The sequence below is a fragment of the Harpegnathos saltator genome, unplaced genomic scaffold (assembly GCF_003227715.2).
Source record: "Harpegnathos saltator strain DR-91 unplaced genomic scaffold, Hsal_v8.6 scaffold7, whole genome shotgun sequence".
In the NCBI taxonomy this organism is placed as follows: Eukaryota; Metazoa; Arthropoda; class Insecta; order Hymenoptera; family Formicidae; genus Harpegnathos; species Harpegnathos saltator.
In genome coordinates, this window is record NW_020230537.1 from 891,541 (window position 1) to 919,461 (window position 27,921).

Consider the following 27,921-nt stretch of genomic DNA (forward strand, 5'->3'; position numbering starts at 1 on the left):
TGGATTACTCGAAAAACCACTGCAACGAATATTGATTATTTTTATAAACGAATTTACTTTCTGTTACAAGTACTTTTTTCTGAATAACATTTGAAGAAACGTTGTAATTTTCTTGATAATTAACAATCATGGTGCAAAAATATGTAGACTTGGTTATTATTGTGAATAATGTACTAAGGTACGTAAAACACTTCTAACAAATTAGACACTGGGGAAAGAAGGAAATAAAAGATTTATTTTCTAAATTTTTAAAGAGATCCTATGGAAATGGGATGTATATTTAAACAACGTCGGTTGTTTTCGTGCCTCCCTTGTGATTCTTTGATAAAAAGTCTGCAAATTCCTGATATGGTGCTTTGGCTAAAGCTTGTTCTTTCCATAAATCAGGTGTCAGATAGGCGTATGTCTTTGCGATCGCAGCATAAGTAGCTTTAGCAAAATTACCAAGTGTGCAAGTGGAACCTCGGGCAGAGGTATAACAGTCTTCAATGCCAGCCATTTGAAGTAGCTTCTTGGGAACCGGCGCAGAGACGATACCAGTGCCTCTAGGTGCTGGGATCAAACGCACCTGTACAGAGCCACATTTACCAGTGACTTTGCAGGGCACTGTGTGTGGTTTACCAATTTTGTTACCCCAGTAGCCACGTCGTACTGGCACTACCGACAGCTTGGCCAGAATGATAGCACCACGAATAGCAGTAGCTACTTCTTTGGAGCACTTTACTCCTAACCCAATATGACCATTGCTATCTCCAATGGCAACGAAGGCCTGTAAAATATTTTAAGCATTTCTATTATAATTGTATGTTCATCGTTTGTTTATCATATTTTAATTTTATAAATTCCAACATGTTACAATGATGAATTGAAATTTTTAATTACCTTAAAACGTGTACGTTGACCTGCTCTGGTCTGCTTCTGTACAGGCATAATTTTCAACACCTCATCTTTTAGTTCAGCTCCCAGGAACTTGTCAATGATCTCATATTCTTTGATGGGTAAAGAGAACAGATAGATATGTTCTAAGGATTGAATTTTATCCTCTTTGACCAAACGGCCAAGTTTGGTAACAGGAACCCATTCTTTACTGTCTTCTTTACCACGACCACGACCACGTCCTCTGCCTCTACCACGACCTCTACCTCTGAAGCCTCCACGATCACCTCCACGAGAACCAAAACCTCCACGAAAACCTCCTCGAGTGGCTGGAGCAGCGTCCGCCATTCTGTAATGTGATGAAATGTATTACAAGTATAACTAATAAAAATATAACCTTAAAAGTTATTTCCAAAATTATAATTTATTAAAAATATAGAAATGTTACTAGCAATTACTGCATCTAGCATATTACTGTAATTACTATATGTTACAATAACTAATTACATAAATTATTATATACAGTTATTAAGTATAAACTCAAATATAGTACAACACAGTTAGATAAAATATATAGTTATTGATTCTGAGTAATTCATCGGAAAAGAGAGAAGAATCCGGAAGAGGTATATTTGTTATATTTCATGTTTGTAAAAACTGGTAAGAACAATGTCAAAGCATGGTGATGGTATTTGACAAAATATTCTAATATACGCAAAATTTCCTAAGAAATTGCTCATGTTCGATCTGGCTTTTATGTTTAAATGAAAGATAAAAAATGTAACTCATTATTATAATATATGTGAGAAAAGATCAAAAGATCGTTTCAATTACTTACTTTGTTTTTTTCCAGGCACGTGCTTACACGTAAAAGCACGGAAGAAATACTGGCTGCGTTCAGAAAACACAATGGTTGCACAACGGTTGAGTAATTTATCAACGTTATTGGTCAGAGTGTAAGGATCTAACAGTAAAGACCAATAGTCACTAATCACCATTGGCTGCACTCAGAGAACAAAGCGCTCACTGAGCGAATAGTCTTGGTCTTTACTGTTAGATCCTTACATTCAGACCAATAACGTTGACGAATTACTCAACCGTTGTGTTTTCTGAACGCAACCATTGGTCGAAATTTCGAGTACGATCTCTCGAAAAGTCTCGATTGCTATGTTCTTTGGTGTTTCATTAAAAAATGGCGTGTCCCAATTACAATCAATGGAAGAAAGTTTGCGGTTCTTTTACCACGACAAACTTCAAAACGTATCCAAAAGAAAAATTATTTCTTGAAAATTACTGAAGGAAACAAAAAATGCTATCTTTCATGTTCAAAGAAGAGCACATGAATTTATATAAAATATATCTTTTATATAATATACATATGTATACATTTTGGATATATTAAGGAATAGAGGGCTTATTTTAAATGTCGCATCCTATTTATAAATAAACAGTACAGCAAATATTATAGATTGAAAGGTCACTTGTTCTAATCTTGAAGTCTATATATTTCTGTCGCGATCCTTTTACAGATGATATTATAGAAAGCAAAAGCTTAGTATAAACATGGTATTTCCGCATAAGTACGTGAAACTACAATACAATCGTATAACAAAGCCGGAAAATGACGAAAAATTATATAAAGGTTTAACACTCACTAATGATATGCAAGTGCTTCTTATAAGCGATCCATTGGCCAAAAAAAGTTCTGCTGCGCTCGTCGTCGATGTTGGTAATTATAATGCAACATATATAAACACAATGTATTTTGTATAACATATATAATACGATACTAGATTCCTAATCTATATGAATATCATATTAATCGAAAAGTTTCCGTATCTCGTTTTTGGGATAAAAATGACACCAAACGAATTCTTTGGTTCATTTAATTATACTTAACTATTAATTCTATAAATTATGTCTTCATTAACTTATTTGCACGAAAACCATGCGATTAATACATTAATGCCATTTTAAGCGATGAGCCACTAGCAACGAGGAAATTTCGGATTGTATAGATAGTTGATTAAATATTAAAATATTATAGGATACATTTCCGATCCGGACGATTTGCCAGGATTAGCGCATTTGTGTCAACACATGTTACTTCTGGGATCGAAGAAATATCCTGAGGAGTTCGAGGAATATATATCGCAGTACGGCGGTATGATCTGCGCAGAGGCGAGAATAGATCATACCTACTATTATTTTGAAATAAATTTGGGAAAGTTAGAATATGCTTTAGACCGTTTCGCTCAGGCCTTCATAGCACCTTTGTTTTCACGAGTTATGATTGAGCGAGAGGTGGACATTATAGATTCGAAGTGCTATAAGAGATATTCAGTATACGATGCAAATCGTTTCTGTCAGTTGAGAAAACAAATTGAAGTTCAGAATCCAGTTGTTTCTAAATTCGAAATAGGCAATAAACAAACATTGGACATAAATCCGAAAAAATACGGTATCGATGTCAAGGAAAAACTGGCATCGTTTTTCCAGGGACGTTATTCAGCTAACATTATGTCATTGTGTGTTTTTAGTAATGGTAAAGCGCCAGCTTACTTATAAGTGATAAACATAAAGATAGTTAACAGATTAGTTGCAGACATATTGTATATACAGGGTGTTTGATAGCTGATCATGCAGACGAAAGTTGGAGATAGATTGGGTGTAGCCGAGAAGAAAAGTCATGTACTATAATGTCAAATTGGCAATAGTTACCGAGTTATTAATTAAAACATGTGAGCCAACGAGCGCGTAGAGAGCGGAGGGCGGCCGCAGTAAGCACGTAGACATTTGTTACAGGCGGAGTCAGCGAGTTGCGGTATAGACAAGCGCGCGCGGCGAGGAGCAACGTAAGCGACAAGAGGCGATCGCGCGCGACGAGGAGCGAGCGAGCTTTTTCTTTATAGCTTTTTCCTTATAGCTCGCTCACTCCTCGTCGTTCGCGCTCGCTCGCCTCTTGTCGTTCGCGCTCGCTCGCTCCTCGTCGCGTGCGTTCGCCTCTTGTTGTTTACGTTGCCTCTCACCGCGCGCGCTCGCCTACCGTTACTCGCTGACTCCGCCTGTATCAAATGTCTATGTGCTTACTGCGGTCGCCCTTCGCTCTCTACGCGCTCGTTGGCTCACATGTTTTAATTAATAACTCGATAACTATTGGCAATTTGACATTATGGTACATGAATTTTCTTCTCGGCTACATCCAATCTATCTCCAACTTTCGTCTGCATGATCAGCTATCAAACACCCTGTATATGCAAATAACACGATAGATTTAGCATATGTATTAGTAAATACGTATATCGCTTACGGAAAAAACACTCAAATATTGAGTATCTACATTCAATTATTCGAATTTATTCTCAAATGTGAGTGTATACATTCAAATGTGAATATATACACTCAAATTTGAGAGTAAATTCGAATAATTGAGTTAGATATTTGAGTGTTTTTTCCGTAAGGGATGCTAAGTAATAATTGTTATTAATAGTTTATAAGAAGAATTTCGTGCCTCCATAATTAAATGTTTTACAAAAATTATTTGTGTTTTGTAGTATAGAATTATATAACTGCATATATTAGTTTTATACACTTTTAATTTTTTATACTTGTCAAGAAAAATTCAAACATTTTAATCACTAAAATAAATGAAACAAAAATCTAAAGGATAAGCTTAACATTTTGACATTTGTTTTTCTTTGAAAAAATGAATTACAAATTGTTTATCTGTAAATTCATACGTGAAATTTATACAATTTGTGCAACATGTCTGTTTAGCAGAAATATTATAGTAATTTTAATTATGCGTAAAGTTGACTACATTTTAAACTTATAAAATAATTTTATATTTAGAGAATGTGAATAATCTTGAAAAAACAGTAGTAAAGCTGTTTCATAAAATACCGAACAAGAAAATTCAGATAATACCGCCAAATATACTACCTTATAAATTTCAAGACGTCCAGAAACCGCATCCTGGTTTAATATACATAACTTCAAAGGAGAACACTAATATTTTAGTGCTGTCATTTAGTCTACCTGACTTGCGAGAAAAATATATGTCCAAGGTAATGTAATTTTGTCAGTGTTTTACACTAACAAAACACATTAATAATACATGCGTATATATGATATTTTATTCGATATATAATTAATTTATTGTATATATTATTTTATATTTTATATATATATTTTTTTTATTGCTTGCTCTTTTTTTTCTTTAATGTAGCCTATGTCTTATATTTCCTACATTCTTGCGTACGAAGGGGAAGGATCGTTATATTCAATTTTAAAAGCTAAGGGTTGGTGTGATTCCCTTACGAGCAAACTTGATATTATTTGCAAAGGATACAATTTTTTCAGTATTCATTTGAACTTAACCAAAGACAAGTTCAAATATCTCGATGATATCGCCGAATTAGTGTTCCAGTACTTTAATTGGTTGGAAGAAGAACTTAGTAAATCTCAAGAAATCGATGAAATGTGTAGGGTAAGATATCTACCTATTATCTTTTTTTTTCATAGACTTCATGAAGAGAACCTTTACTTCTTAAGTTGCATCACGGTCTGCTCGACATTTTATTCTATAATATTCTGCTTATACTATTCTATATATTACATGTTTAAATGATAAATAAATATGGTATTTGTAGAATTACAAGATTATTATTAACGCAAATTTTCATTACAACAAAATCTCCGCATCCTTCTCAAACATAGTCTCAAATGCCAAAGCGCTGCTTCAATATCCGATGAGTGATGTTTTGACCGCGGAACGTATTATCTCAAAATGGGACAAAGAAGAAGTAGCACTAATGATGAGCTATTTACAGCCGACAAACATGACAATTTACATGATAACAAAACATTTTGAGTCTGTACCGATGAAGAGAGAACCATGGTACGGTATTATGTATATGAAACAGCCAATAAAGAAAATATTAATTAAGAAATGGCACGAAACTCGAAATAAAATTTTTAGTCTCACTTCTAAGAATAAATATGAGGCTCCTCGTTTTGCTTTTGAAAAGGTAATTATAAATAATTATTTCCTAATTATGTCCTAATTATCCCCAACAAATGAGGTAATCACAAATAATTATTTCCTAATTATTAATCATCATCTGCAAAGTACTATGATTAAACCCTATTACAAATTTCCTCCGAAACAAAATTTTATGTGAATGAAATACTCTAGAGTTTCAATTGATTTTCTCATAGACTTCTCGATGCTGATTATACTACGTTATGTTTGCTATGTCACAATATGTTTTAATAACGGAGAAATTTGCAGGTAGAACCATCAATTCCCTCTATTATAAAATGCACTCCATTTGTAAGACTTTGGTATGCAAGAGATAATACGTACGCAACACCAAGAAATAAAATATTTTTTGATTTCGTTAGGTATGCAAATATATCTTGAATATGTTATACGGTTAATCGATTAATTCGATGATTATTCATAACGATCATAGATAATACTAATCCTGAAAAGTGTCGTTTATCTTTCATGTTTCCCATTTGTAGCCCACTCGTCTCTGTCGATCCGTTTAATTGCAGTTTAAACAGAATATTTCTCTACATGCTACGTGAGTATCTCAACCAGCAAAAAATCGCTGCGAAGTCAGCTGATTTCCAAATGAGATTTAGAGAAAGCGATAGTCAATCTGGAATAGCAGTAAGTAAAATAACAATATACCAATTATAATAAACATTATAATTTTATTGGACAACGTCGTATGAAGGCTACTCGCTTTTTTAGATCATTATAAGCGATTATGATCATAAGCAAGACATTCTATTAAAAGGAACTCTGAATTACATGGTAAACTTTGATGTCAAACATACAATATTTGATATAGCTAAAGAACATGTATGTATAGCAAAATAAACTATATTTTTTTAATCAACACACATTATGCTTACCTATAATTATTTACAGTATATCGAGGATTTAAATGATTTTAAGAAATATTCCCTGAATATTCAAGCATTTTATTACTTATCTTTTGCTTTAGGACAAAAAATTTGGTTATTTCATGAATCATTAAATGAAGTTAAAAGTATGTATAAATGTGTCACTGTTTATTAAACAACGATAATGCTTTTTGCCCCATAAAAATCTACTTTTATCTTTCTCTCTCTCTCTTGGATTAAATTCTTCCCATTTTAAGCATATTGCGTTATATACGACATTCATAAAAGATCAATTATTGCTTACATAAATAACGAAATAAAGAATTTTATTAATATAAATGTAATATATTTTTAAATATTCAAGTGACAATTTTCAATTAACCGTCACTCGGTTCATTCGTTCTCTCTTTTCTGCCTTAAGAACTATATGAAAAAGGACACTAATTTCTTGATTAATTAAATTTTTAATGTATCCAAATATTCATTTATTAAGGTCTCTATGATAATGTTATATAGATATTACTATTCAGGAACTCAAACAATTCGTACAGCAATTTTCCAAAAAAATACATTTAGAAGGTTTAATATACGGTAATGTCACCGAATTGGAAGCTTTGAACATAGTTCAATTAATCCTGGATGCATTCAAGAAGTTTCCTTGTACGGCATCACTACCGCCAAGGCATCTGACGCTGCCTCGTGAAATTTGTATAGAAAACGGTAAGCAACAACAAACAACTTATATGGAGAATGCATAGAGAAATATATATCTTTTGAGTCAGTTAAAAAGTGAAGTATAAAGGGAAAGTCAGTTCGTATTATTTACTTAATGTGATATTTTAGCGCATACTCGCACATTGTAGGTCGCCAGTTTGTACTTCCAATAGAAAATTCACATTATAAAGATTCGTGTACTTTGGTTTACTATCAAGCTGGTATGCAAACAACACAGTCGAATGTACTCTTAAAACTTGTGGTACAAATAATTTCCAAATTTTGCATCAATATCTTAAAAACCAAAGAACAATTGGGCTATCAAGTGCTTACTGTAAGGCATGCCTCAGAGATAACGCATGGCTTAGCAATTTTAGTCGTAAGTGACAAAAAAGAAACGCAATATGTCGACAAAAAGATTGATTTATGCGTAAACTCTATGTTGGTAAGCATAATAACGAATTATGCAGTAACATTGTTATAATTTTATTCAAATATATGTAATAATCTTTTTTCGGCTCATTGTATTTTAGGATTACATATCCGCCATTTCTGACGAAGAATTTGAGAAACAAAAGAAGATATTGTATATACAAAACGTACTACCGCATGATTTCGATGATATAAGCACTTTCTTCTGGAGTGAAATTTTGAATCAAAAATATCAATACTATCAGTATGAAAATGAAAACGACATGCTAGTGGATAAAAACAATTCTATAACGAAAAAATTATTACTTACATTTTATAGTGTAATATTTCTTTGCTCTTCAGTATATTTTACTTACGTCAACATTTTACGAGATATTACGCAACGTCGTATTATACTAAAAAGAAATATATCCGTTAAAAAATCCGTTAAAATTAAATACTTTCACTTTAATGGCAAATATTTTTACTTATATTTTATACTTAATTTATACTTAATATTTCATTTTTTAGGAATTAATAGATAAGAAGACACGACGTAAATTATCAGTGCATATAAAACCTGCTCAAAACATATCTGATGAATCATCAGATGAAGATTCACCTGAAATAAATGAAGCACAGGATGAAGAATTTCTTTCAAATATTGCACTGCTCAATGATACATCAGCTGAACTAAGTTATAAATATATAAACATCACAAATGAAGGATTTGTTCCAAATATGTTATTAGATGACAATACAACTAAAAAAGGTAAAGTATAAATAAATATCAAATATGAAAAACTAACTCTAAATTCTATATAAGCTATTGAATAGTAAATTAATAAAAAAAATTAAGTACAAATAGATATCCAACACAAAGAACCTGATCCAAGCACAAAATTGGATGATGAACCAACCAAACAAAGTAAAACATACGTAATTGAAGAAGATACGAAATTGTCTCAAACTACTAAGCAATTGGGTTTCGAATCAGCTAAAAAATATTACTCAGGTATATGTGGAAAGTATAAGAAATTTATTGAAGCATCCGATCACTCATATGAAGATGTTGAGATAATTAAGGATATTGTTTCATTTAGAAACAGCCAGGGTTTGTTCCCTCTTATACCTCGAAATCATTATTAACAAAATTGATTATATATATGCGATACATTTATCTACTATTATTAATTCCAAGAATTTTTTCTCGTTTCCTCATTATATTCAATATTTATAAAAAATTCACGATGAATTTATAAATTAATATATAATACATTATTGTATAGTTTTTGTAAATTAATTTATATTATTTATTTAAATTTTAAACATCGTTACAACTTCTAACAATGCAGGAAACGCTACCGGAAATTATGTCATCGTTTCCTATTATTATTATTATTTTCTATTATTATATTTTATGTTTCATCTAGAACAAAAGGTTAGAAACTTGTATGTGTTGTGACATTCTTGCTATGACTTTCGTATATTCCTTGTTATATTCAGCAAAAAATTAATAAATAACAGAGACATTAACATATTATAGATAAAATGTGAGTTCATATCCTGTAAAAGTAGTTTAAATTAATCTTCCTGAATTATATATTAGGTGTGTGAATTAATTCGGTCCATTTTTTCTTCCAAAAAAAAAATACTTTAGTATGAAAAAACATGAAAAAGTACACTAATCAAAATATTTGCCATCAATCAATTGCTATTATTTTTTCCCATCTGTCTGGCAGTTATTGCATTCCGTAACGGAAAAGCGATTCGTCTTTCGAAGCGATCCATTCATTGAGCCATTTCTCTATTTCTTCATAATTGTTGAAATGCTGGTCCGAAAGCCCGTGTACCATCGATCTGAACAAGTGATAATCGGATGGAGTAATGTCTGGTGAATACGGCGAGTGAGTGGGGTAAAACGTCCCAGCCAAGTGTTTTCAAGGTGGCCTTCACAATCTTTCCAATATGCCGAGCGTTATCGTGCAGGAAGATCACTTTCTCGTGTCTCTTTGCATATTCCAGCCGCTTATTCTTCAATGCGTTATTCAAACAGATCAATTGTTGTTGATAAAGTTCGGCAGTGATGGTTTGGCTCTGTTTTAATACGAGTTTTAATACGTAGTTCATGATACGCTACAACCCTTCTGGTCTCACCATATACAGAGCATTACTTTCTTGCCGTGAATATTCCGCTTTGGTATCGATGTGAATGGTTTTCCTGGGTCGCTAATGGATTTCTTTCGTTTAGGATTATCGAAATATATCCACTTTTCGTCTCCAGTCACAATACGATGCAAAAAACCTTTTCTTTTTGGCCTGGCAAGCAAGATTTCAGACATGGCTTTTCGCCTCTCGATGTCTCTTTCTTTCAGTTCGTATGGCACCCATCTTCCTTCTTTGTAAATCTTTCCCATAAGTGCCAAATGTACAGAAATTGTTAATCGATCAACATTCAACAATTGCGCGAGCTCATGTTGCGATTGACACGGATCTTCATCGATTAGCGCCTGCAATTCCTCGTCCTCGAACTTCTTCGGCTGACCTGGACGAGGTTTGTCATCGACACTGAAATCATCACTTTTGAAACGTCGAAACCATTCTCTGCATGATTTATCGGTGGGAGCACTTTCACCATAAGCTTCTATATACGAGCATTCGATGAGCTTCAGCGGCTGTTTTCTTCAAATGAAAACAGGAAATGAGAACTTTCCGGAAATGATGCTTTTTTGGCTCGAATTTCGACATTTTCGAATCAGATAAACACGATGTTATTGCTACAAACCTAAACGTTTATCAACTGAATATTATTGCCAGATATCAAAACTAAAAAATAAAGCCTTTTGCAGACATTAAAGATTAGAAGATTACATAGTACAGCAATTGACCGCCAGATGGACCGAATTAATTCACATACCTAATATATAACACTTTAAAGAACTTTACTTTAAAGAACGAATCATACCGCAATCATCCGCCCACGGTGATTGCTTGCTGGAAATAAAAGAAGAACAACGATTCATCGTCGGTCTTTATCAAATTAACCGATCTCACTTGTAATGTAGCACGGAACAGAACCGAAAGATTGTGCATGTTGCTCATAGAGAAAAATCGGTAAAGTCAATTACGTAGTTTACGTAAGCGATTTATGGATATAGAGGCGCTTTGCATATGAGATTAGTTAAAACCAGCTCGTGTGCCCCTCTCCTGCTTCTTCATGGTATCGTTATCTAAGGGCCAATTGTAGAACATGTCGCGACTTCTTTTACGGTAAGTAAAAATCGAAAACGCTCCAAAGGAGCAGACATCTCGGCGTCGGTTATGCTCGCAATGGATACTGATGTGGAAACTTAGTTTTTCGCTGGATTGCAGATCAAGGAATCATAAAAATTCGCTGTTACGGAGTTGGAGTTATACCCGGAGTATCTTATAGCCAGTTACAAACGACTGACATAGTGAAGTAATCAACATACCTTAGCATTAATGCTTAACCTAATGAGGATGTTCAGTATACTGGTAACAATCGTTGCTCATTAGTTGATTATGTATGTGAATAGGATTGCCTTTGAGAGAGCCAAAAATTGTGTTCCAGTGTACTCTGTCAAATGGCGAACAACAGCAACAACAGTGGCAACGCCACCAATGTTAATCTGGGATATGTTGCTATTAAAAAATATATTGATTAGTTTAAATGTAAAGATTACAGCCGACCCATTTACTATATCTTGCTCAATAATATGGGTAAGTGCAAATGGCTGTTATATAATTGATATAGTATAACTTTTGTCTACATCATTGATCATAATACTAAGACTGCATATTGTGATTTAGTGATGGCAGGAAACGAAAGCACGCCAGCAACCTTGGCAGATGATGCATTATCCGCGAGACTGCAGTGGCTACGTCAGCGTAGAGAGGCTTTGCAAGAGAAGCTTGCTCAGAAAAATAATGAGTTGAAAAACTTGTGTGTAGAAGAGGCAGAGATAACAGGAGTTCTGCCTCCAGAGATACCTTTAGAGCCTGGAGAGAGTCCACCAACTTTCCGTAAAAGAGTCGGCTCCACATTTATATATCCAAGCAAATTGATCAACAAACTAAAAGCATCTGATCCTGTGAGTCAGTGTTGAAGGCAAAATTGATACATTTTGCTGAACAATTAATGTTTATGTAATATTTCAATGGTCCACATGGACATGTTAGATTGATTGTTATTTGTATACATAGGAGGAATCAGAATTGGAGTTAGAACGGCAGGTACAACTTGGAATTGTGGAGGCTGCACTTGAGGTTGTCAATGATCCTACAGAAAGCAAGGCTACACGGCGCAAACACAGACTCGCCTATCAGCAAGGTCAACGAAAATTACAGGAGCTGGATACGGAATTGAACTTTATTCGCCAGAGTCGTGGTAAATCACATCGCCAGACAACACAACTACCAGCTGGAACTCAAGGGAATTACAATACTCATCCGCATTCCCATGCTAATGTGAAACATCGAACCAAAAAGCCACGACCACCGCTGGATAGTACAGGTGTAGTAAGCTTTTACTTCTTTGCACCAAGTCCGAAATTGTCACATAATTTCTGGCAAAACGCGTTAACCGCGCTATGAGACGTCATAATTCTTAAGTTTTAAGCGTTACAATGACTTGCGGCAACACAAGAAACGCCTCCCGCTAGAAATTACATCACAGTTTTGGGCTCAGAGCAAAAGGCTGAAGGTTAACCGATTGTAAAACAAACAAAATTTCAACGCCACGCTCGTGATTACCTACGGTAGGAAACGAGATCACTACCTCGAAGTCTCCTGGAAGAAGTATACTTCACGAGACTGGTATCAGCCTCAGTCCATTAGGACCGGAAGACAACAACAAGTGCAACACGTATCCCGGGCACGGATACGAAGAGCAGCTGGCCGCGGTGAATCTTTGCAGCGTCCACCATCGCAGCGGTACGTATCCTGGTGTGAGTCCCATCGAGCAGACCAACATAAAGATCGTAGAGCATGACCACAACGACAACCAAAATGTCTACATCCTACCGGACCAATACCGCGCCCGTACATACTCTCACGGCAGTGGCGGCTCGCGCGGCCACCGGGATCACTACCAAGACACCGAGAGGACCTACCGTCCTTACGTGCCGAACACTTACACCGACGACGAGCGGCAGATGCGCTACCGGCAATTCCAATTGCAGCAGCAAAACTTGCACAGGCAACAGCGTTACGAACAGATAATGCAGAACTATAAGTCGCACTATGGCTCCGCAGAGTACAACGCAGCGGAAAATGCGGACATGCTCCGGAGAATGTACGAAGCATCCTACGAGCGGGATGCCCGCGCCTCTCACTACGCGCCTGTCACCGACTACCAGATCTATTGCAAGAACTACGGTCAACCTCCACAGAGGCGCGCTGTGGACCGCGATTCGTCGTCGTCGTCGTCCAGCGGCAAGAACACCTTCCGGCACGTCGGTGCGGGCGCGCCGATGGTCGACGTGCAATTGCCGGCTGGCTACTGGGTGCGTCAGGACGACGAGATCGTCTGGCTGAGCATGGACGAGGTAGCCGCGACTAGCGACCGATTCGGCAGTCTGGACCGCAGACGGCGGAACGCTCAGCACAACGGCGGTGTCAGTGCGAATCCAGACGCGCAATCACGCTACCGCACCGTCACAGTCGCCAGCACCAAAGCTACTGCGCACGGCAACGCCTCCGCCGTGCCATCTCCGTCGGCCCACCAGCATCATTCCGTCCACCTGTTGCCGCTGTCTGAGCAGCAGATACCGGCAAACAACAAGATGCTGCTGCGCACGCAGTCGTTGGGAAGCGTGGAGACGTGGCAATCGGGTCACAGCCATGATTCTCACGACGGCAAGGACATCACGCCGACAGAGTACTCTAATCGGAAGAGCCGTCAGAAGGAGTGGTATGAGACGTCCCTGGACTCGGGAGTCAGCATGGGTCTGGATCAGAACCTGATCGCCACTCGCAAGAACGCGCATCATCAGTCAAGCTCGCCGCCAGCTCGCGTGAAGGACGATCAGGTAATGATCGGGCCACCAATGAGTCCGGTAAACCGTCGGAAGAGAGACAAGCTGGAAGAACGGCAACATATGATGCAACAGCAGCCTCACGCGCGTTACGACCAATCCGCGACAAGGCCGAAGGTGCTGGAGATACCGGCCGAATCGAAGCCGCCCCACGACGCCTGCGACGACACAGTGCGAGCGCCGTTGGGCTCGCCGCAGAACTGCACGGTGGTGCAGGCGGGCAAGTATCAGCCATACCGGGAGGTGACTAAGCCCTTTGAGATGTCCGACTTCTACAAGTACTCCACTAAGTTCCGAAAGAGGAATGAAGCCACCGGTCAACCCCAGCAGCTCGGCAACGACTCGCCGCTTCAGGAGAACCGACCCGTCGCCGATTGCACACTGCCAGCTGACTTATCCAAGGATCCCAACGCCTATGGCAGTTATGGGCAGAATGGCACTGCCAGCGTGACAGCCAGTCCGGTGCAGAGGAAAATCTACCAGCCGGTGCAGCGAATGACCTGCCAACCGTACCTCGCATCCTTGAGATAATCTCGCACGCGTCGTCATGTCCGTTTGCACTGTCACGTTATCATACATATCATAAAATTATCGTTGCAAATAGGTTAGTCTTATCGAGAGATATTTCTTTTGTTCTCTCTCTCTCTCTCTCTCTCTCTCTCTCTCTCTCTCTCTCTCTCTCTCTCTCTCTCTCTCTCTCTCTCTCTCTCTCTCTCTCTCTCTCTCTCTCTCTCTCTGTCTCTGTCTCTGTCTCTGTCTCTGTCTCTGTCTCTCTCTCTGTCTGTCTCTCTCTCTCTCTCTCTCTCTCTCTCTCTCTCTCTCTCTCTCTCTCTCTCTCTCTCTCTCTCTCTCTCTCTCTCTCTCTCTCTCTCTCTCTGAGTTTACCTCTTCAAGAATAAATTTAACGGAGTCGAGAAAAACTGATCTATCATTTTGCACAGATGTAAATATGACTTCCGTCGATCGTAAAACGAGGTCTCTTTTTGTTTTTCTTTTTTATTGTGCTGATTATTTATTTGACAATCATAAGTATTTAGCGATCGGAAAAATTCAGTAATTATTCGCAACAATCATTTGCACAGTCATTATGCGCAAACGTTAGATGTGTCTACGATGTTCGAAAATTTGTACATATCTAAGCATACACACATATGTGTCGGTATCCTTGAAAAGGTTAATCATCGCATTATCCATACAGGATATATATAGTGGACGTGTGTGTATACTTGAAAACGGTTTAGACGCAATGAAATAAGGAGCGCACTAAATTGTCACAATCGGCAGTCGCCAGTGATAGCCGTCCACGAACACCATTCCAGTGAAAACGCTCCTATTCCAAGAGGAGATTCTACACGGCACAATCTTGTCACTTATTTATCATATTTGATATTTTTTTATTAATCATTATCGATGTCGACGCAGCTGTCAATTGTGATCATAGTCGGGAGACTTGTAACTCTGATATATTTACCAAATCGTAAATTCGATATGTAGGAGTACATATTATTTTTAGAGATTTTACGATGTTTACTTCGCGTGTACGCGAAACGTACTTTGCGGTGGTGAAGAGGAAGCGAAAAACCGGAGGATTGCAAGATCCTGACTCGAACCCCAATGTCGATTAACTGAACAATGTTGGGACCTGGGTAGTGCCTTTTATTAATCGGAGTATCAGGTGGAGACGATAGAGATATAATACGTAGCCTTTCTAATACGTAGAAATTAGGCCTATTGACTTTGAGATAAATTAAACTTCGTTGAAAAGATCGTCCTCCACTTGGCGACTTCCGTTTTAATCGCGTTCATTATAGTGTTCAACGATGAATTTTACACATGTATATATTTGTTTTTATATAATATAGTTAATTATATATAACAAATATAACGCACGAAGGCGGTGGATATTGAAAAATTACTGTCGGTACATTAGTAATGTTATTTGTTAGAAGAAGAAATTCTTCTATATACCGGTTATTCGATAATTAGACAAAGTCTATCTTTTGTTGTACAACCGACTTTCCATTGCTCTATTCCTACAGTTTTGCAGATTCTCTGCATTAAAGTCTCACGACTCGACACTCAAAATGCGGAGATATGCATTTTTACATAGTCTTAAATGACGATATACGATGCTTGTTCATAGGAAACAATGAAAGTAGAAATGCGTCCCAAGGGGCAATAACAATACTGATTTCCTTTATGTATAACTATCGCATAAATGATCTGCACTTTATTATGCAGATAAAAACTGTCTACTTTATATTCGTATAATATGAAAATGTAATATGGCGTATAATATAAAAAAAGACCAGAGTAAATCTCGCAGAGATCGTATTTATTTACGTAACGCGCGCTTATTAAGAAACTTAATTGTTAAGTTTAAGCTTCATTTCTTGCTTCCGACACATTACTCACTAATGCCTGTGCTGGTATAATATCATAATATTTGTATTACGAGAATGATATCTTATTTATAAGATTGCTCGTTATCTCCAAACGATATAGATTTTTTTACTTGATTTACTTACAAGTAGCGCAGTAGCATCATAAAAATAGCATATAACAGCTTTATTTAGTTAGCTGTGATTAACGACGCTTGCGTGTTCTGTGCTTACTCCTAAGAAATTTTGTATCAATTTTTCATACATATCAATAAAGATTCTGTAGGTGTACAAATTAATTCAGTGAATTTTACATTGCATTGAGTCGGTTTCTCTGGCGTGCGCTTTGAAATATATATGTTATTAATATAGTGATGTTAATTATTATATACAGAAGTTTATTATTACATAGCAATATTAATTTGTAGTTTTATACAGCGAAGGTTCGAACAATTGAAGAAGAGCGCAAGAAAAAACCGAAACATGACAGGAGCGTCAAATGATTTTAAAAGAACATTTCATATGTAATAAAGTCACATTCTTTCACATTGCGAATCGTAGTATGTGATTGTCTAAAAAAGAAAAAAATGGAAGAAAAGGTAAATGACACCACTGCCAGAGAACCTTCCGAAGAACAACCTCAGAAAACAGCCGGGAGAAAGATCATTATCGAGGTGGATGAGGACGATCCTTGTTTGCAGAAGTACAAACCGCCAGAAAAGACACCGCAAGAAGAGACACAGTTATTCGGCAAATGTTTCGATTATGATCCAAGGTGCGCTGGCAATGAATTCAAGGTGCGTCGTATTTAGAAATTAACTCCAACTGATTCTTCGCAGATTTCAGCAGCAAAATCAGACGCAGAGGTGCTTCGTCATGTATACCGACTTTTATCGCTGCGAGCACATCTTAGGCGAAGGTACTGAAGCGTGCACGTGGTTTAAAGATGTCTTCAAGGCTATATGTCCAAACGCTTGGGTAGAAAATTGGGACGAACTTAGACTCTCAGGTCGATTGGCCTGGCACAAATATAAAACTCAGGGTGCTTTCCCCGGCAGCAAGTATGGTGAATAGAAGTCCACTTTTAAAAGATTGTGTAATATCAATGATACCGAAATTATTCTTTAAAATTATTCTCCGGTTTTGTAACATTCAATAAAATGATTAAACAATTACTTGTTTGTATCTTGACTAAGAGAATTAAAGTGAATGTCTTAATTAACGCACCAGTTTTTTCTTAATAATTCAACAAGCATGAGTCTGTATCTATCCTAAATATATTTTTACGTTAAATCTCATATATTATTAGTTTCTCAAAGAAATTATGAATAAATTAAAATATTTCTATAAATTAAAAAAGTATAACGATTGGAAACCCAAATATTTAAGTTTTCCAACAAAATCAACTTGCACTTAGCTTAACATGCATATTATTAATTTATTTTCATGAGATTACTTGATCACTAATTGGGACATTCACCTCATGTGATCAAGTAATAGATACTGCAGACGAGGAAATCTCTATAAGAAAACCAGAATATGCAGCATATCAATACTGATGTGCAGTGGGAGAAAAGAGGAAGTTTTACAACAAATTTAACACAGCCTAGATAAGAAAAAAATATGCAATTTTATTGTACAGAAATAAGATATTTACTAATATGAGGTAACTTATATAGAAGTACGAAGAAAGACTAACGGATGTAATCGTTCAACGTTGAGCCTTTCACAGTCGCTGGGTCATCTCTTCTTTCAAGTCTTAGTTCTTCCTTAGTTTAAGTGTGATCAAATAACTCTTCTTCTGTCTTTACAGCAACCACACTGATTGCTTGCAGTTTGCGACACTTTTTTTCCTTACTCCTCTCATAATCGTAAAAATAGACACTCGTAGGAATTTGCTTTGAACTTTCGAGAGAATTGCGAGTACCTCTCAAGGCTTCGTATCAACGCGACGTTTAAGGGGGGGAAAAAAAAAAAGAAAAAATAAAAACGACAACGAATCCCGTCTCACATGTAAAACTTCTTTACAAAACAAAATCGTGATCTCGGGATCGTGAATAAACGCGTCTGCCATGGATGTAGACAACTTACCATCTTCGGGTGTTGCCTCTGCCCGTACAACGCGTGTGATCCCGTCTGTATATCGACGTATTAACATGTACGATGATAAAATGACGATCACCTGCAAGTTGGAAAGCAAAGGCATTTGCTTGAAGAGGATTATTACAGCTAACTGCTATTATGTATGTAAATGTCAACAATGATCCAGATGGCGAGTAGATTTATGTTAAAACGAAATTTTATGCGATCATCATCGACATTTCATACAAATATGTATGCACATTCGCGCACACTTGGTTTCAATATGTCTCAGATACTTTTTCCTCGAGTTTGCAGTTTGGGACACAGCTGATGTCTCAATGAGAAAACTTGTTTTCGACAAATTTCTACAAATTGAGTTCTCTCATTGGACCATTTTATTCCGTTCCAAAATGTATCGAGGAACAAATATGTCCAAACCGTGTCGGAACCAAGTGTGTACGTGTCACTTTGAAATTTAATTTTAATTTAATTTTAGTTTGTATCTTTTAGTGAGTTTATCTCCCGAGTGTGTGAGCGCGACCCACGTTTGACGTTGAGAAATCAGAACCACCTTACGTATGGCATGTTGAATATTTTCAGTAGTAATGTGTTATTTCATGTAGCACTCGTTGACTGATGGACAAACTGACAATCTTGGTCGTTGCAGATACCCATCAAATCGTAGGGGCACAGAATTCCGTTGGGGTTCGCAATCCTGGTTAAAAAAGTGAGAGAAACCACAAAAATTCTCAAAATTATTAGCTAGTCCACGCACAACGAACGATCGATTACTGCGACAAGCTTTACTTTCGAAAGAAGATGACCCACCTTGGTGTTTTTAAATGTGTCAATATCGAAACATAAGGCTTAATTGTCTTCGTTGCCGTTGCCGTTGCCGTTGCCGTTGCTGTTGCCGTCGTCGTCGTTATCGTCGTCGTCGTCGTTGTCGTCGTCGTTATCGTCGTCGTCATTGATGTACTCATCATCGTCGAGGGAGTCGTTTTCGTTGTTACTGTTGTCGTTGCCGTTGTCGCCGCCGTCATCGTCGCCGTCGTTGTCGTCGTCGTGGCGGTCGCTGTTGTCATCGGCAGCTGCGTTTCCTTTTTATCTCGTTGTTCATTTTCGGGGCATGGCGTAGAGCTTACTGGCGACAATCCTGAGTCTGAAGGTGTGGCAGACACAGGGATATCCACCCTACAAGTTCTTTTCGCACACTCGTTATTTCGTTCTACTGATATAGGAGTACTACTTAGCTTTGGTTCGGAGAGCAATCTGTCTTGGTCGGGCGAGTCTTGTTCGTCGCTACCAGACTTCGATATAGTCACCGAGGTTTGACTCTTTCTCGCTGGCGTTGCTTCGCTCGGAAGCGTTCGCAATATATCTACCGTTGGCGAGTTTTCGGTATCATTGCATTGCTCCAAACACGAGGAACTGTCGTTTTGCAAGTCTGCCACATCACAGCCCCTAGTCACGTTATATGTCGGCAGTGTTTGCAACGACGGATCTTCTTCTATGGTTTCTAATATGACGTTAGACAACTCCAACAGCGACGAAGTAGGAAGTGTGAAATTTTCGGAAGCATCGTTGGATGACTGTTTTTCCTTGGAGAACTGGCAAGTATGATCGGCGACTTCCTTTAGTTTATCATTCAACAGCTGATCTCCTGCCTCTGGTAGCCTGAAAGAGCAATCTTTATGATCGATGAAACAGTTTGAGAAAAAACATGTAACAATTTTTTCATTATTTTTCCTGTATCATTCCTAAACAATTTTTCAATCGTTATTATTACTATTATTATTATTATTATTATATACGTTAATTCTAGATCATTTCTATACTATTTCAATTCTAAATAATTTCTATATTATTCCTTCTATTCCCGGAAATTAATTTGTCTGTAAAAAATAATTAATCAAAATTACGCTGAGGTATTATATGTGGAATAAATGAGATATAAACGTCACATTTTTATAACTTTCACAGTTGCATACTTGTAGTTTTTCCCTAAGAGATGGTTGCCCAGAATTGTGCAAATTCTGGACAACTTGAAGCACTCGCATCGGCCGATATTGATCTCTTGGCGCGCCGCCGAGATCTTCGGACCCACGTTGTTGACACGATTATGCTGCTTCTCTAGCCTCTCCTCAGCTATCCTCAGCTGTTCCCTGAGTTTTTTCACCTCGATGGCTAGACTACTCTGCAAGTCTTTCTCCATATCCCACTGACGAAGGTTCCCTGACATATCCGCTAGGTGATCTAGAACGGTATAGCTGCAACACACGTGTAAACCGCAATTTGATAGTCGAGCTTCAAAAATGCTTTTCCACAAGAATTGAGTATTTTCTATGACAAGAATACAGAGTTTATAAGACGCGCGTCTTACAGAGAAAGATTTCTAAATCAATCTCATATGCTTGGGAAATTACTTCGAAAAGTAACTCAAGTTAACTGTATAGAAAAGATCACATGTCTCTCAAATACGTTTTTTATCTTAAGACATTTTATAAAGGATAAAATTTGCATCACTTTAAAGTAAATTTTACCGTCTCGTGACTAATTTGTTCTCGATGTCGGACAGGTGCTGCTGTTGCTCCGCTTTGGGAAGACGCGCGAGACATTCGAGTTCCGTTTTCAAGTCCCGTTTGAGCGTGTTCCACACGTCCTCTGTGTTATTCGTACCGTTGTCGCACGTGTTGGACTTGGGCAAAGTGTCGTTTCCATCGTTACGGCTGTTACCCGCCGAGGGCAACGACGACGCTGAAACATTACGATTCATTTCGCGCTCGCGCTCATACTGAGAACGCGACATCGTGGTTTCCATCGAGTCCACGAGTTCTTGCCTGCTCGTGTTAGATATCAACACGGTGGTCGCGTTAGAGAAGTCGCTGTCGTTGTTGTTGCTTCTATCAGTCGTTCTTTCATCTGAACCTTCCATGACGACGCTGCTATTCTTGGTAGGTTCGTCGCTCTGGCTGCTGCTGACCGAGTCGCGCCATACGCTCGGTGACTTGTCGTTTATGGTGACCACCCGCTCGGTCGTATCCTGCTTCAATTGCACCTGAACGTATTTCCGATTGATCTCGTCTCTGGATAACGTCCTCAGAGCGGGTCGAAACTGTTGCTTGTCGCTCATGGACTGGAGTTTGTTCGTCAAAATGTTCGAATTCTCGGCCGTTTTACTTTCCATAGTGGCATGAGCAGACGTGATGTTGTTGGTAATCCGGATGCTGAGATTCGGCACTGTTTTCTTCATCGTTTTAGTCTGCAGTTGCATTGAATTCGTCTGCTTAGAGATATTCGCTGAAACAACTTTGATGGAAGACGCACGGGATGTATTCAACACAGTCGTGTTCTTCGCCGCATCAGCGGCCTTCACTTTAACTTGCGTCGACGATAGTTGAGGACTCTTCGCCGGCTCCTTCGACTCAGTCTGATTCTGTCTCACGGACATGTTCGACGCGCTCTTGGGCACTTTACTACCGCTATTACAGTTATTACTCTTGTTAATCACTTTCCTCTGCTCTTTCAACTTCTCGCGCTCCAAGATCTGCTGTTTCAAACGACGATACTCCTCCTGCTTCGATGCCGATAGATGCCTCACGGCCTGTAAAAGACAAAACAAGAGAGAAAGAGGAAAACAGTGTTTCAAGAGGAAAGTGTTGAAAAAAGTAAGTAATGATGAACAGATAGATGTGTGTGAATTTGGCAACAACTTTGGCAACCATTTGATTTGTGAAAGTTTTTATGAGTAAGTATACGTTACAGTATACGTTACATGATAAATGACATTCATTTTTATCACATAGAATCACAAAACAAAAAAAGAAATTATTGGAAAGTACTTAAAACAATAATACAAAACGTAATACACAATGTAACACACAAATGCAAAATGTAACACAAATCTGATGTAAATTTTAGTAAATTTGTCGTTTACATAGATTAATGATTATATATATACATAGATGATGATAGAGAATGATTAATTCAACACAGTAAATTTGTCCGAGAGGTGCAATTATAAAAAAGTTTCATCAAGTTTCTATCATCGATTGTCTCAGGCAAGGAGAACCACGAAAGTTAACCGAGGGCAGCATTTCTTCAAATCAAGAGCCTTCTTCAAGAGCCTCAAACATTACAATGTATCATCTTACCAATGGCGTGTGCATGTTGGTCGAATTCTTCTCCGCATCCGACTGTGTCGAAGCGGGCTTAGAAGAAGACGTGGCGGTCTCGTGTTCCTTGCGCACATCGCGCAGAAACTTGTGCAGGCTCTTCTCGAAGTCGCTATTAGACTCCTGTGCATTGGTGCTGGTGGCCGTCGACGTGACGGCCGCGGCGTGCCCATTATTCCCTTTCTCGGTTTCGGCCTCGGGCTCGCTGTCAGTGTCCGAGCCCAGATTGATCACAATTCGCTGCGTCTCGCTCGCGTATGCCATTGACAACTTCTTCGCTGGCCCGACGTTGGCCGACCACACGTTGTCTTGGTGGGAGGCCGACGGCAGCGGCAGCAGCTGCGGCGGTGGCGGTGGCAGCGACGGCAGCGACGGCAATGACGGCAGCGGCGGCGGTGGCGGCGGCGGTGGCGGCGGCGGCGGTGATGGCTGTTGCTGCTGCTGCTTCGCCTTGTTGTTGAAGACTTTCACCTCGAGCTTCTGCGGATTCAGTCTTCGCTGCACTATAGTGTTCTGGTACTTCTTCGCGTTATTCACCATCTTCGTACTGGCCGGCACAGGTGCTTTCTTCACTACCTTCTTCGGGGGCCCCTTTGTCCCCACAGCTACGGTGCTGAGTCTCTTTTTGGTACCGTTGACAGACACATTGGTCACTGGAGTAATAACTGTCGTGACAACTGGTGAGGTATTCGCCGATACTGTCTGCACGGGTGCAGGTTTACTCGTTGTGCTGCTGGTCGTCGTAACCGACGTCGCAGGAGAGGTGTTGCTGGTCACATCTGATGGCTTCGTCGTGCGCTTCGTTATGGATGCCAAGAGAATCGCTCGTAGTTCGTTCTCGTCTTCATCCATACTCACTCTCCTGTTAGCATCCTTCGCCGCCATTTCGGCTACTTGATCATTGGTAGTGCTGTTGTCGGAGGGGTTCGCTGATGGATCATTAGACTCAGCACTCTTCTCTTGTGGGCATTCGTCTGAGCTCGGTAACGTCTGCTGCTGCTGCTGCTGCTGCTGCTTCGGTTCCTCCTTGTCTTCCGAGGACGCAGGCTGGTCACTTCTCTCGACGCTGTCTGTGCTCTCTGTCCTGATGTCTTTGTCGTTCAAGTCAGGTAACGAGGGTGGAGCCTCCGTGCCTACCGTGTCCCTTTCGCTCTTCGTGAGACTTTTTTGTGCTTTATCGTTGTCTTCCTTCTTCTTAAACTCTAATTCGACGGTCGTATTTACATTCTTATTTACATTGTCTGTACACGGGCTAGTCTCCTTCTCCGCGGACGGTTTCTCCATGTCAGCACTCATATGGCTGGTCTTCCTGGCGCGCTTCCGCTTCTTGGCCGTCAAAACGCCGTCACTCTTTGATGCGTCACTCTTAGACGCGTCGTTTTTGGACGCATCGTTCTTGGACGCATCGTTCTTGGACGCGTCGTTCTCGAGACCCTCGCTCGTGGGCTCGTCGAATATAACGGGAGCCGTGAGCACGCGGTAGCGCTTCTTCGGAGATGGCATCAGCTTGATCGGCTTGAAGGCGGTGCTCTTCTTTGTGTCGCAGATATCCGTAATGAGGACCACTGGCTGCATCTTCGCGCTCCTGAAGCTCGGTTCCGCGTGCGCCGCGGAATCGTGCTTCGCGGCCGTCGATAGCAACGGCTGCTGCAGCTGCTTGTTCGACTTCAGGATCGGCACCGGCACCAGCGTCTTGTTGATCAACGTGGGGATCTTATTAACACCTTTGCTGACATTCGGCACAGCCTGCATGTACGCAGGCTCTCTGGTCGCGTCGGCTTGGCAGTACATCTGCATCACGTCGCCTGGAATGTAACTCGCGCTCGACGTCAGCAGATCTCCGTTTGCGACGGGGAAAACCTCGTGACTCTTGTTCTCGTGGGAATCGGCAGATGCCTCGTAAGAGTCAGGAACGCCAATCGTCGAGGCACTGTTATTGTTCAGCGAGCTCGTTCCTAAAGCAGACACTGATGAGACTTTTACAAAAGGACATCCTAAGGCATACCCGGCAGCAATATTGTAAGCGCATTCATTACCTTGTTGCACGTTGCACTGTTGCTGTTCCGGGTACGTGGAGACCACGTTCGCGAGTGGATCATCGCTGGCAGGTGGCTCCACAATGTTCTGCAGCTGCGGGCTCACGTGCAGGGGATTCAGCAGCATGAAAGGCGTCGGAAAATCGATCACTGGAAGAGCCTGCGACGCCATGTCGACCTCCGGGTACGTGGGAGCGATCGGATAACCGCGCGGCTTGTCGCTGGCAACGACGTCGAATGTCTGCTGGCAACAAGTGCCATCTATCAGGTCGCACTCGATGCAGTCGCCGTGCAGGGTCCTGAAGTAGCCGGGCAACTCTTTCTGACCGTCGTTCGAGTCGACGTGGAAGCTCTCGTCGCTGTTGCTCGGCAACGGCGAAGACGCGAAGCAATTCGGGGAAGGCGTGCAGTAAGAGAGGTAAACGTCGTCCAACGTTGGCAAGACCTCACCGGCAGCCAGTGACCCTTGCTCATCGCCCGTTGTCAAGACCGGGCTGTTGTTAAAATTGATGAACGACACGTCCGACGGCTCGATGCCAAGCAGTTCCGTGTCGATGGGCATGTCGGCGGTGATCTTGTCAGTTGGAGAATACGGCAGCTTCTCCTTCTCTCTCTCGACATCTGTATCCAGCTCCATGTCCTCAATATGATTGCTGTCAGCCAACGGCGGCACCGGTGGGGTGCACGGTGGCGAAGCGAACCGCAGCAGCTCGTCACTGGGCATGGGGATATTCTCGAGGAAGCTCTGGGTGAACGGACTCTCGCTGCGGTTCGACACCGCTTTCTTCTTGCCCTTCGTCCGTACGCCTCGTTGCACCCTGTTCTGGTGTTTCTTCATGACCGCTGAGCGCAACGCGATCATCCGCAATTGCAGGTCCTCTTCGTCCTGATCATCGTTCATTTTCGCCGCCGCCGCCGCCGCTGCCGCTGCTGCCGCCGCCGCCGCCGTCATCGTCGTCACCGATGTCGACGCTTTTCCCTCCGATTCCACTTCGGCTGGATGCTCCGGCTTGTGGGGCTTGTTTTTCTGCTTCGTCTCCAGTGCCTTCTGTCGCAGCAGCGCCAGGTCGTCTTCCTCATCGACGACATTTCTGGCCGTAGCCGAGAATTTCTCTTTCAAGTCCTGCGCCATGTTGTCGTTGCTGTCCGGCACCTTCTTCATCATGTTGCTCAGTTTTTCCTTCAACGATGCCGGATGGTGCTCCTTGTTCCGCCGGACGCTCGACTCCGGCGTGCTCGTGCCCACGGAATCCAAGTGCTTCACCTTCTTTAACAACCTCGTTACCTCGCCGCCATGTCGTTCACTGTGATGGGAAGTGGACGACAGCGGCGGCGACGCGTTCAAGCGCGTCGACGGCTTCCTGGAGCTCGTCCGCACGGATGACACCGAGTGCAACGAGTTCGACCGTTTGGGCGACCTGAGCCTTCGCGGCGACTTCTTCGGAGATCGAGCATGGTTCAGAGGAGAGCGGAACGAGCTATGAAACGACGGGTGCGTGTTTACCGGTGACTTTTGCCTTCGGAGCGGTGATCTTGCGATCACACGCGTCCTGCTGCTTCGGTGGACCGGACTCGATTTCTTGTAACGCGTTCTGCTGCTTTTGTTAACCTCATTGGAAGTTTCCCTGGAGTCGCTTTTCAGCGTGTTGAAGCAATCCGTTATGGGTAGATCGGCGGAGGCCGGTGAGATCAAGTCGTCGACGGTGAGGTACTCGTATTCCTTTTTCTTCTTCTTCTTCTTGACCTTGATCTTCGATTGTGTTACTAGCTGTTTAGACATATCCGTGAGACCCACAATTTCCATGTCGCTGTCGCTCGAGATAGGCACCAGGTCATCGTTCTTTTCTTGTAACGTCGACGTGTGCTTCATCGTCGCGCAATCAGCTTCGTTCACATGATGACGGTTCTCCTTTCCTTTGACTGGATCTTGAGAAGAAGATGAATTTCTGCTTTATTAGACCGATATAACGATGTCTGATAACTTAAGCACAACGCTACAATTAACAATACAGAAAATATATTCGAAATAACAATCATAGTATTTGTGATGATCATATTACTTGTATTTTAACATCGCCACACTGATTTCTTTTTCTGATTAAAATTCATACTTCAAATAAACCAAATCAATTGGATAACTAAAGACATGGTAAGTGTGGTTATTGATGCATATGCCTGTTAGCTCATATCGCTGCTTCACTATTGATCATCAATTAAATTTGTTATACGCAATGGGTTATGTCTTATATGAGTACATGAGATGTAACAGTTTTTCAATGCCAGTTAATAGTTCTTTCTGCTTAGTGCCCAGCTACTTGAAAAGTATATTACACATTTTGAAATCTCATGGCATGAAGTAAAAATCTGGTGTTTTAAGATTTAAAAATAAATATTTGTATAGTGATGTATATATACATATACATACATATCTATAAATATATATATATACATACATATATATATATATATATACATACATATATATATATATATATGTACATACATATATATATATATATACATATACATACATACATACACACACCGACGCACACACACACACACACACAACACAAGCCTGAGTGAGTCTTTACCTCTTCTGCTCTGGTTCTTCGAGTAGCGCATCTTGGAGGCGGTGCACCAGGATGCACAATCTCCCCATGTTGATTTGCACACAGAACATGTTCGTCGTGTCCTGACAACGTAGCCGCAGGTCAAATGACCTATCCCTCCCTCCTCGGATGAACTGACATCCTCCAAGGAAATCTCGCCTTCTTCCTTCTCGTCAAGGATGTCGATAGTCTCCGTACAACCGCTTGACAAATCGCTCGCCATTGTTAATACGAACTTACCCACAATGACGACGGCTGAACATTTGATCACGCATAGGACGGCTCAATAAACCTAACGTCGATCGATCATTGACATTACGAACAAACGTGAGTCATTCGTATAGACGAAGTTAGGTTAGAAAATTGGAGGACTATCGAGGCATTCACGAGACTGATCAAGAGATGCAAGATATTATGAAGAAAAGAGTTCTCAATACAAACGTCCAATGTTTCGACGAGATACGTCGTTGAAAATGCAACTATCGTTGATTGACACTGCTGAAGTAAATTTATCAACGTTTCGTCGTATATATCGCCGTCGATCGAAGGTCTGTAACCGAACTTTTTTTTTAACTGCACTATGTTGCACCTTCTGCACCTAAAATGGCTGTGACCAGCCAGTAGAGGTCAGGATCAACGTAAAGTTAATGATATACGAT

At 40.2% G+C, this 27,921-nt stretch overlaps 5 protein-coding genes across 8 annotated transcripts; 3 read left to right on the forward strand and 2 right to left on the reverse strand.

Moving 5' to 3' along the window:
- Positions 1 to 213: 213 nt before the first annotated feature.
- LOC105189705 (40S ribosomal protein S2) lies at positions 214 to 1,868 on the reverse strand. The gene is made up of 3 exons (XM_011151980.3): positions 1,715 to 1,868; positions 883 to 1,225; positions 214 to 769 (listed from the first exon to the last, which is right to left on the reverse strand). The coding sequence occupies exons 2-3, from the start codon at positions 1,222 to 1,224 to the stop codon at positions 281 to 283; spliced, it is 831 nt and encodes a 276-aa protein (XP_011150282.1). The 5' UTR covers position 1,225; positions 1,715 to 1,868; the 3' UTR covers positions 214 to 280.
- A 534-nt stretch (positions 1,869 to 2,402) lies between these two features.
- On the forward strand, positions 2,403 to 9,132 carry LOC105189706 (insulin-degrading enzyme-like). 2 transcript variants are annotated; one of them, XM_011151982.2, is made up of 14 exons: positions 2,403 to 2,605; positions 2,924 to 3,421; positions 4,729 to 4,943; positions 5,105 to 5,365; positions 5,529 to 5,906; positions 6,170 to 6,282; positions 6,406 to 6,556; positions 6,641 to 6,751; positions 6,821 to 6,941; positions 7,312 to 7,515; positions 7,659 to 7,954; positions 8,043 to 8,261; positions 8,452 to 8,692; positions 8,780 to 9,132. In XM_011151982.2, the coding sequence occupies exons 1-14, from the start codon at positions 2,440 to 2,442 to the stop codon at positions 9,067 to 9,069; spliced, it is 3,264 nt and encodes a 1,087-aa protein (XP_011150284.1). In that variant the 5' UTR covers positions 2,403 to 2,439; the 3' UTR covers positions 9,070 to 9,132. The 2 variants fall into 2 exon arrangements, with proteins under 2 accessions (XP_011150284.1, XP_011150285.1); XM_011151983.2 differs by having other exon boundaries at positions 8,789 to 9,132.
- Positions 9,133 to 11,154: 2,022 nt separating this feature from the next.
- sstn (stepping stone) lies at positions 11,155 to 14,639 on the forward strand. The gene is given in 7 exon segments (XM_011151985.3): positions 11,155 to 11,190; positions 11,293 to 11,380; positions 11,478 to 11,638; positions 11,641 to 11,661; positions 11,752 to 12,032; positions 12,145 to 12,454; positions 12,703 to 14,639. Coding segments are annotated over 5 exon segments (2,493 nt in total). The 5' UTR covers positions 11,155 to 11,190; positions 11,293 to 11,380; positions 11,478 to 11,562; the 3' UTR covers positions 14,508 to 14,639.
- Positions 14,640 to 14,844: 205 nt separating this feature from the next.
- On the forward strand, positions 14,845 to 17,529 carry LOC105189708 (Cytochrome c oxidase subunit 6B). The gene is made up of 2 exons (XM_011151986.3): positions 14,845 to 17,132; positions 17,197 to 17,529. Exons 1-2 carry the CDS (start codon positions 16,945 to 16,947, stop codon positions 17,429 to 17,431), a joined length of 423 nt encoding a protein of 140 aa, XP_011150288.1. The 5' UTR covers positions 14,845 to 16,944; the 3' UTR covers positions 17,432 to 17,529.
- Positions 17,530 to 17,968: 439 nt separating this feature from the next.
- Positions 17,969 to 27,837, reverse strand: LOC105189709 (serine-rich adhesin for platelets). 3 transcript variants are annotated; one of them, XM_025305510.1, is made up of 8 exons: positions 27,245 to 27,837; positions 24,651 to 26,576; positions 22,594 to 24,581; positions 20,983 to 22,043; positions 20,431 to 20,709; positions 19,268 to 20,116; positions 19,011 to 19,154; positions 17,969 to 18,539 (listed from the first exon to the last, which is right to left on the reverse strand). In XM_025305510.1, the coding sequence occupies exons 1-7, from the start codon at positions 27,483 to 27,485 to the stop codon at positions 19,055 to 19,057; spliced, it is 6,444 nt and encodes a 2,147-aa protein (XP_025161295.1). In that variant the 5' UTR covers positions 27,486 to 27,837; the 3' UTR covers positions 17,969 to 18,539; positions 19,011 to 19,054. The 3 variants fall into 3 exon arrangements, with proteins under 3 accessions (XP_025161295.1, XP_025161294.1, XP_025161296.1); XM_025305509.1 differs by having other exon boundaries at positions 17,969 to 19,154; XM_025305511.1 differs by having other exon boundaries at positions 17,969 to 19,154; positions 22,594 to 24,569; positions 27,245 to 27,836.
- Positions 27,838 to 27,921: the final 84 nt, after the last annotated feature.

Coding starts and splice junctions, on each gene's coding strand:
- LOC105189706 (XM_011151982.2), top strand. CDS start 2,440: ATGGTATTTCCGCATAAGTACGTGAAACTACAATACAATCGTATAACA. Junction 6,557..6,640: donor ATAGTCAATCTGGAATAGCA/GTAAGTAAAATA, acceptor TCGCTTTTTTAG/ATCATTATAAGCGATTATGA. Junction 7,516..7,658: donor TGAAATTTGTATAGAAAACG/GTAAGCAACAAC, acceptor CGCACATTGTAG/GTCGCCAGTTTGTACTTCCA.
- LOC105189708 (XM_011151986.3), top strand. CDS start 16,945: ATGGAAGAAAAGGTAAATGACACCACTGCCAGAGAACCTTCCGAAGAA. Junction 17,133..17,196: donor TGTTTCGATTATGATCCAAG/GTGCGCTGGCAA, acceptor GATTCTTCGCAG/ATTTCAGCAGCAAAATCAGA.
- LOC105189709 (XM_025305510.1), bottom strand. CDS start 27,485: ATGGCGAGCGATTTGTCAAGCGGTTGTACGGAGACTATCGACATCCTT. Junction 24,582..24,650: donor ACAGTGCAACGTGCAACAAG/GTAATGAATGCG, acceptor AAGTCTCATCAG/TGTCTGCTTTAGGAACGAGC. Junction 22,044..22,593: donor CCAACATGCACACGCCATTG/GTAAGATGATAC, acceptor TGTCTTTTACAG/GCCGTGAGGCATCTATCGGC.
- LOC105189705 (XM_011151980.3), bottom strand. CDS start 1,224: ATGGCGGACGCTGCTCCAGCCACTCGAGGAGGTTTTCGTGGAGGTTTT. Junction 770..882: donor GTCAACGTACACGTTTTAAG/GTAATTAAAAAT, acceptor AATATTTTACAG/GCCTTCGTTGCCATTGGAGA.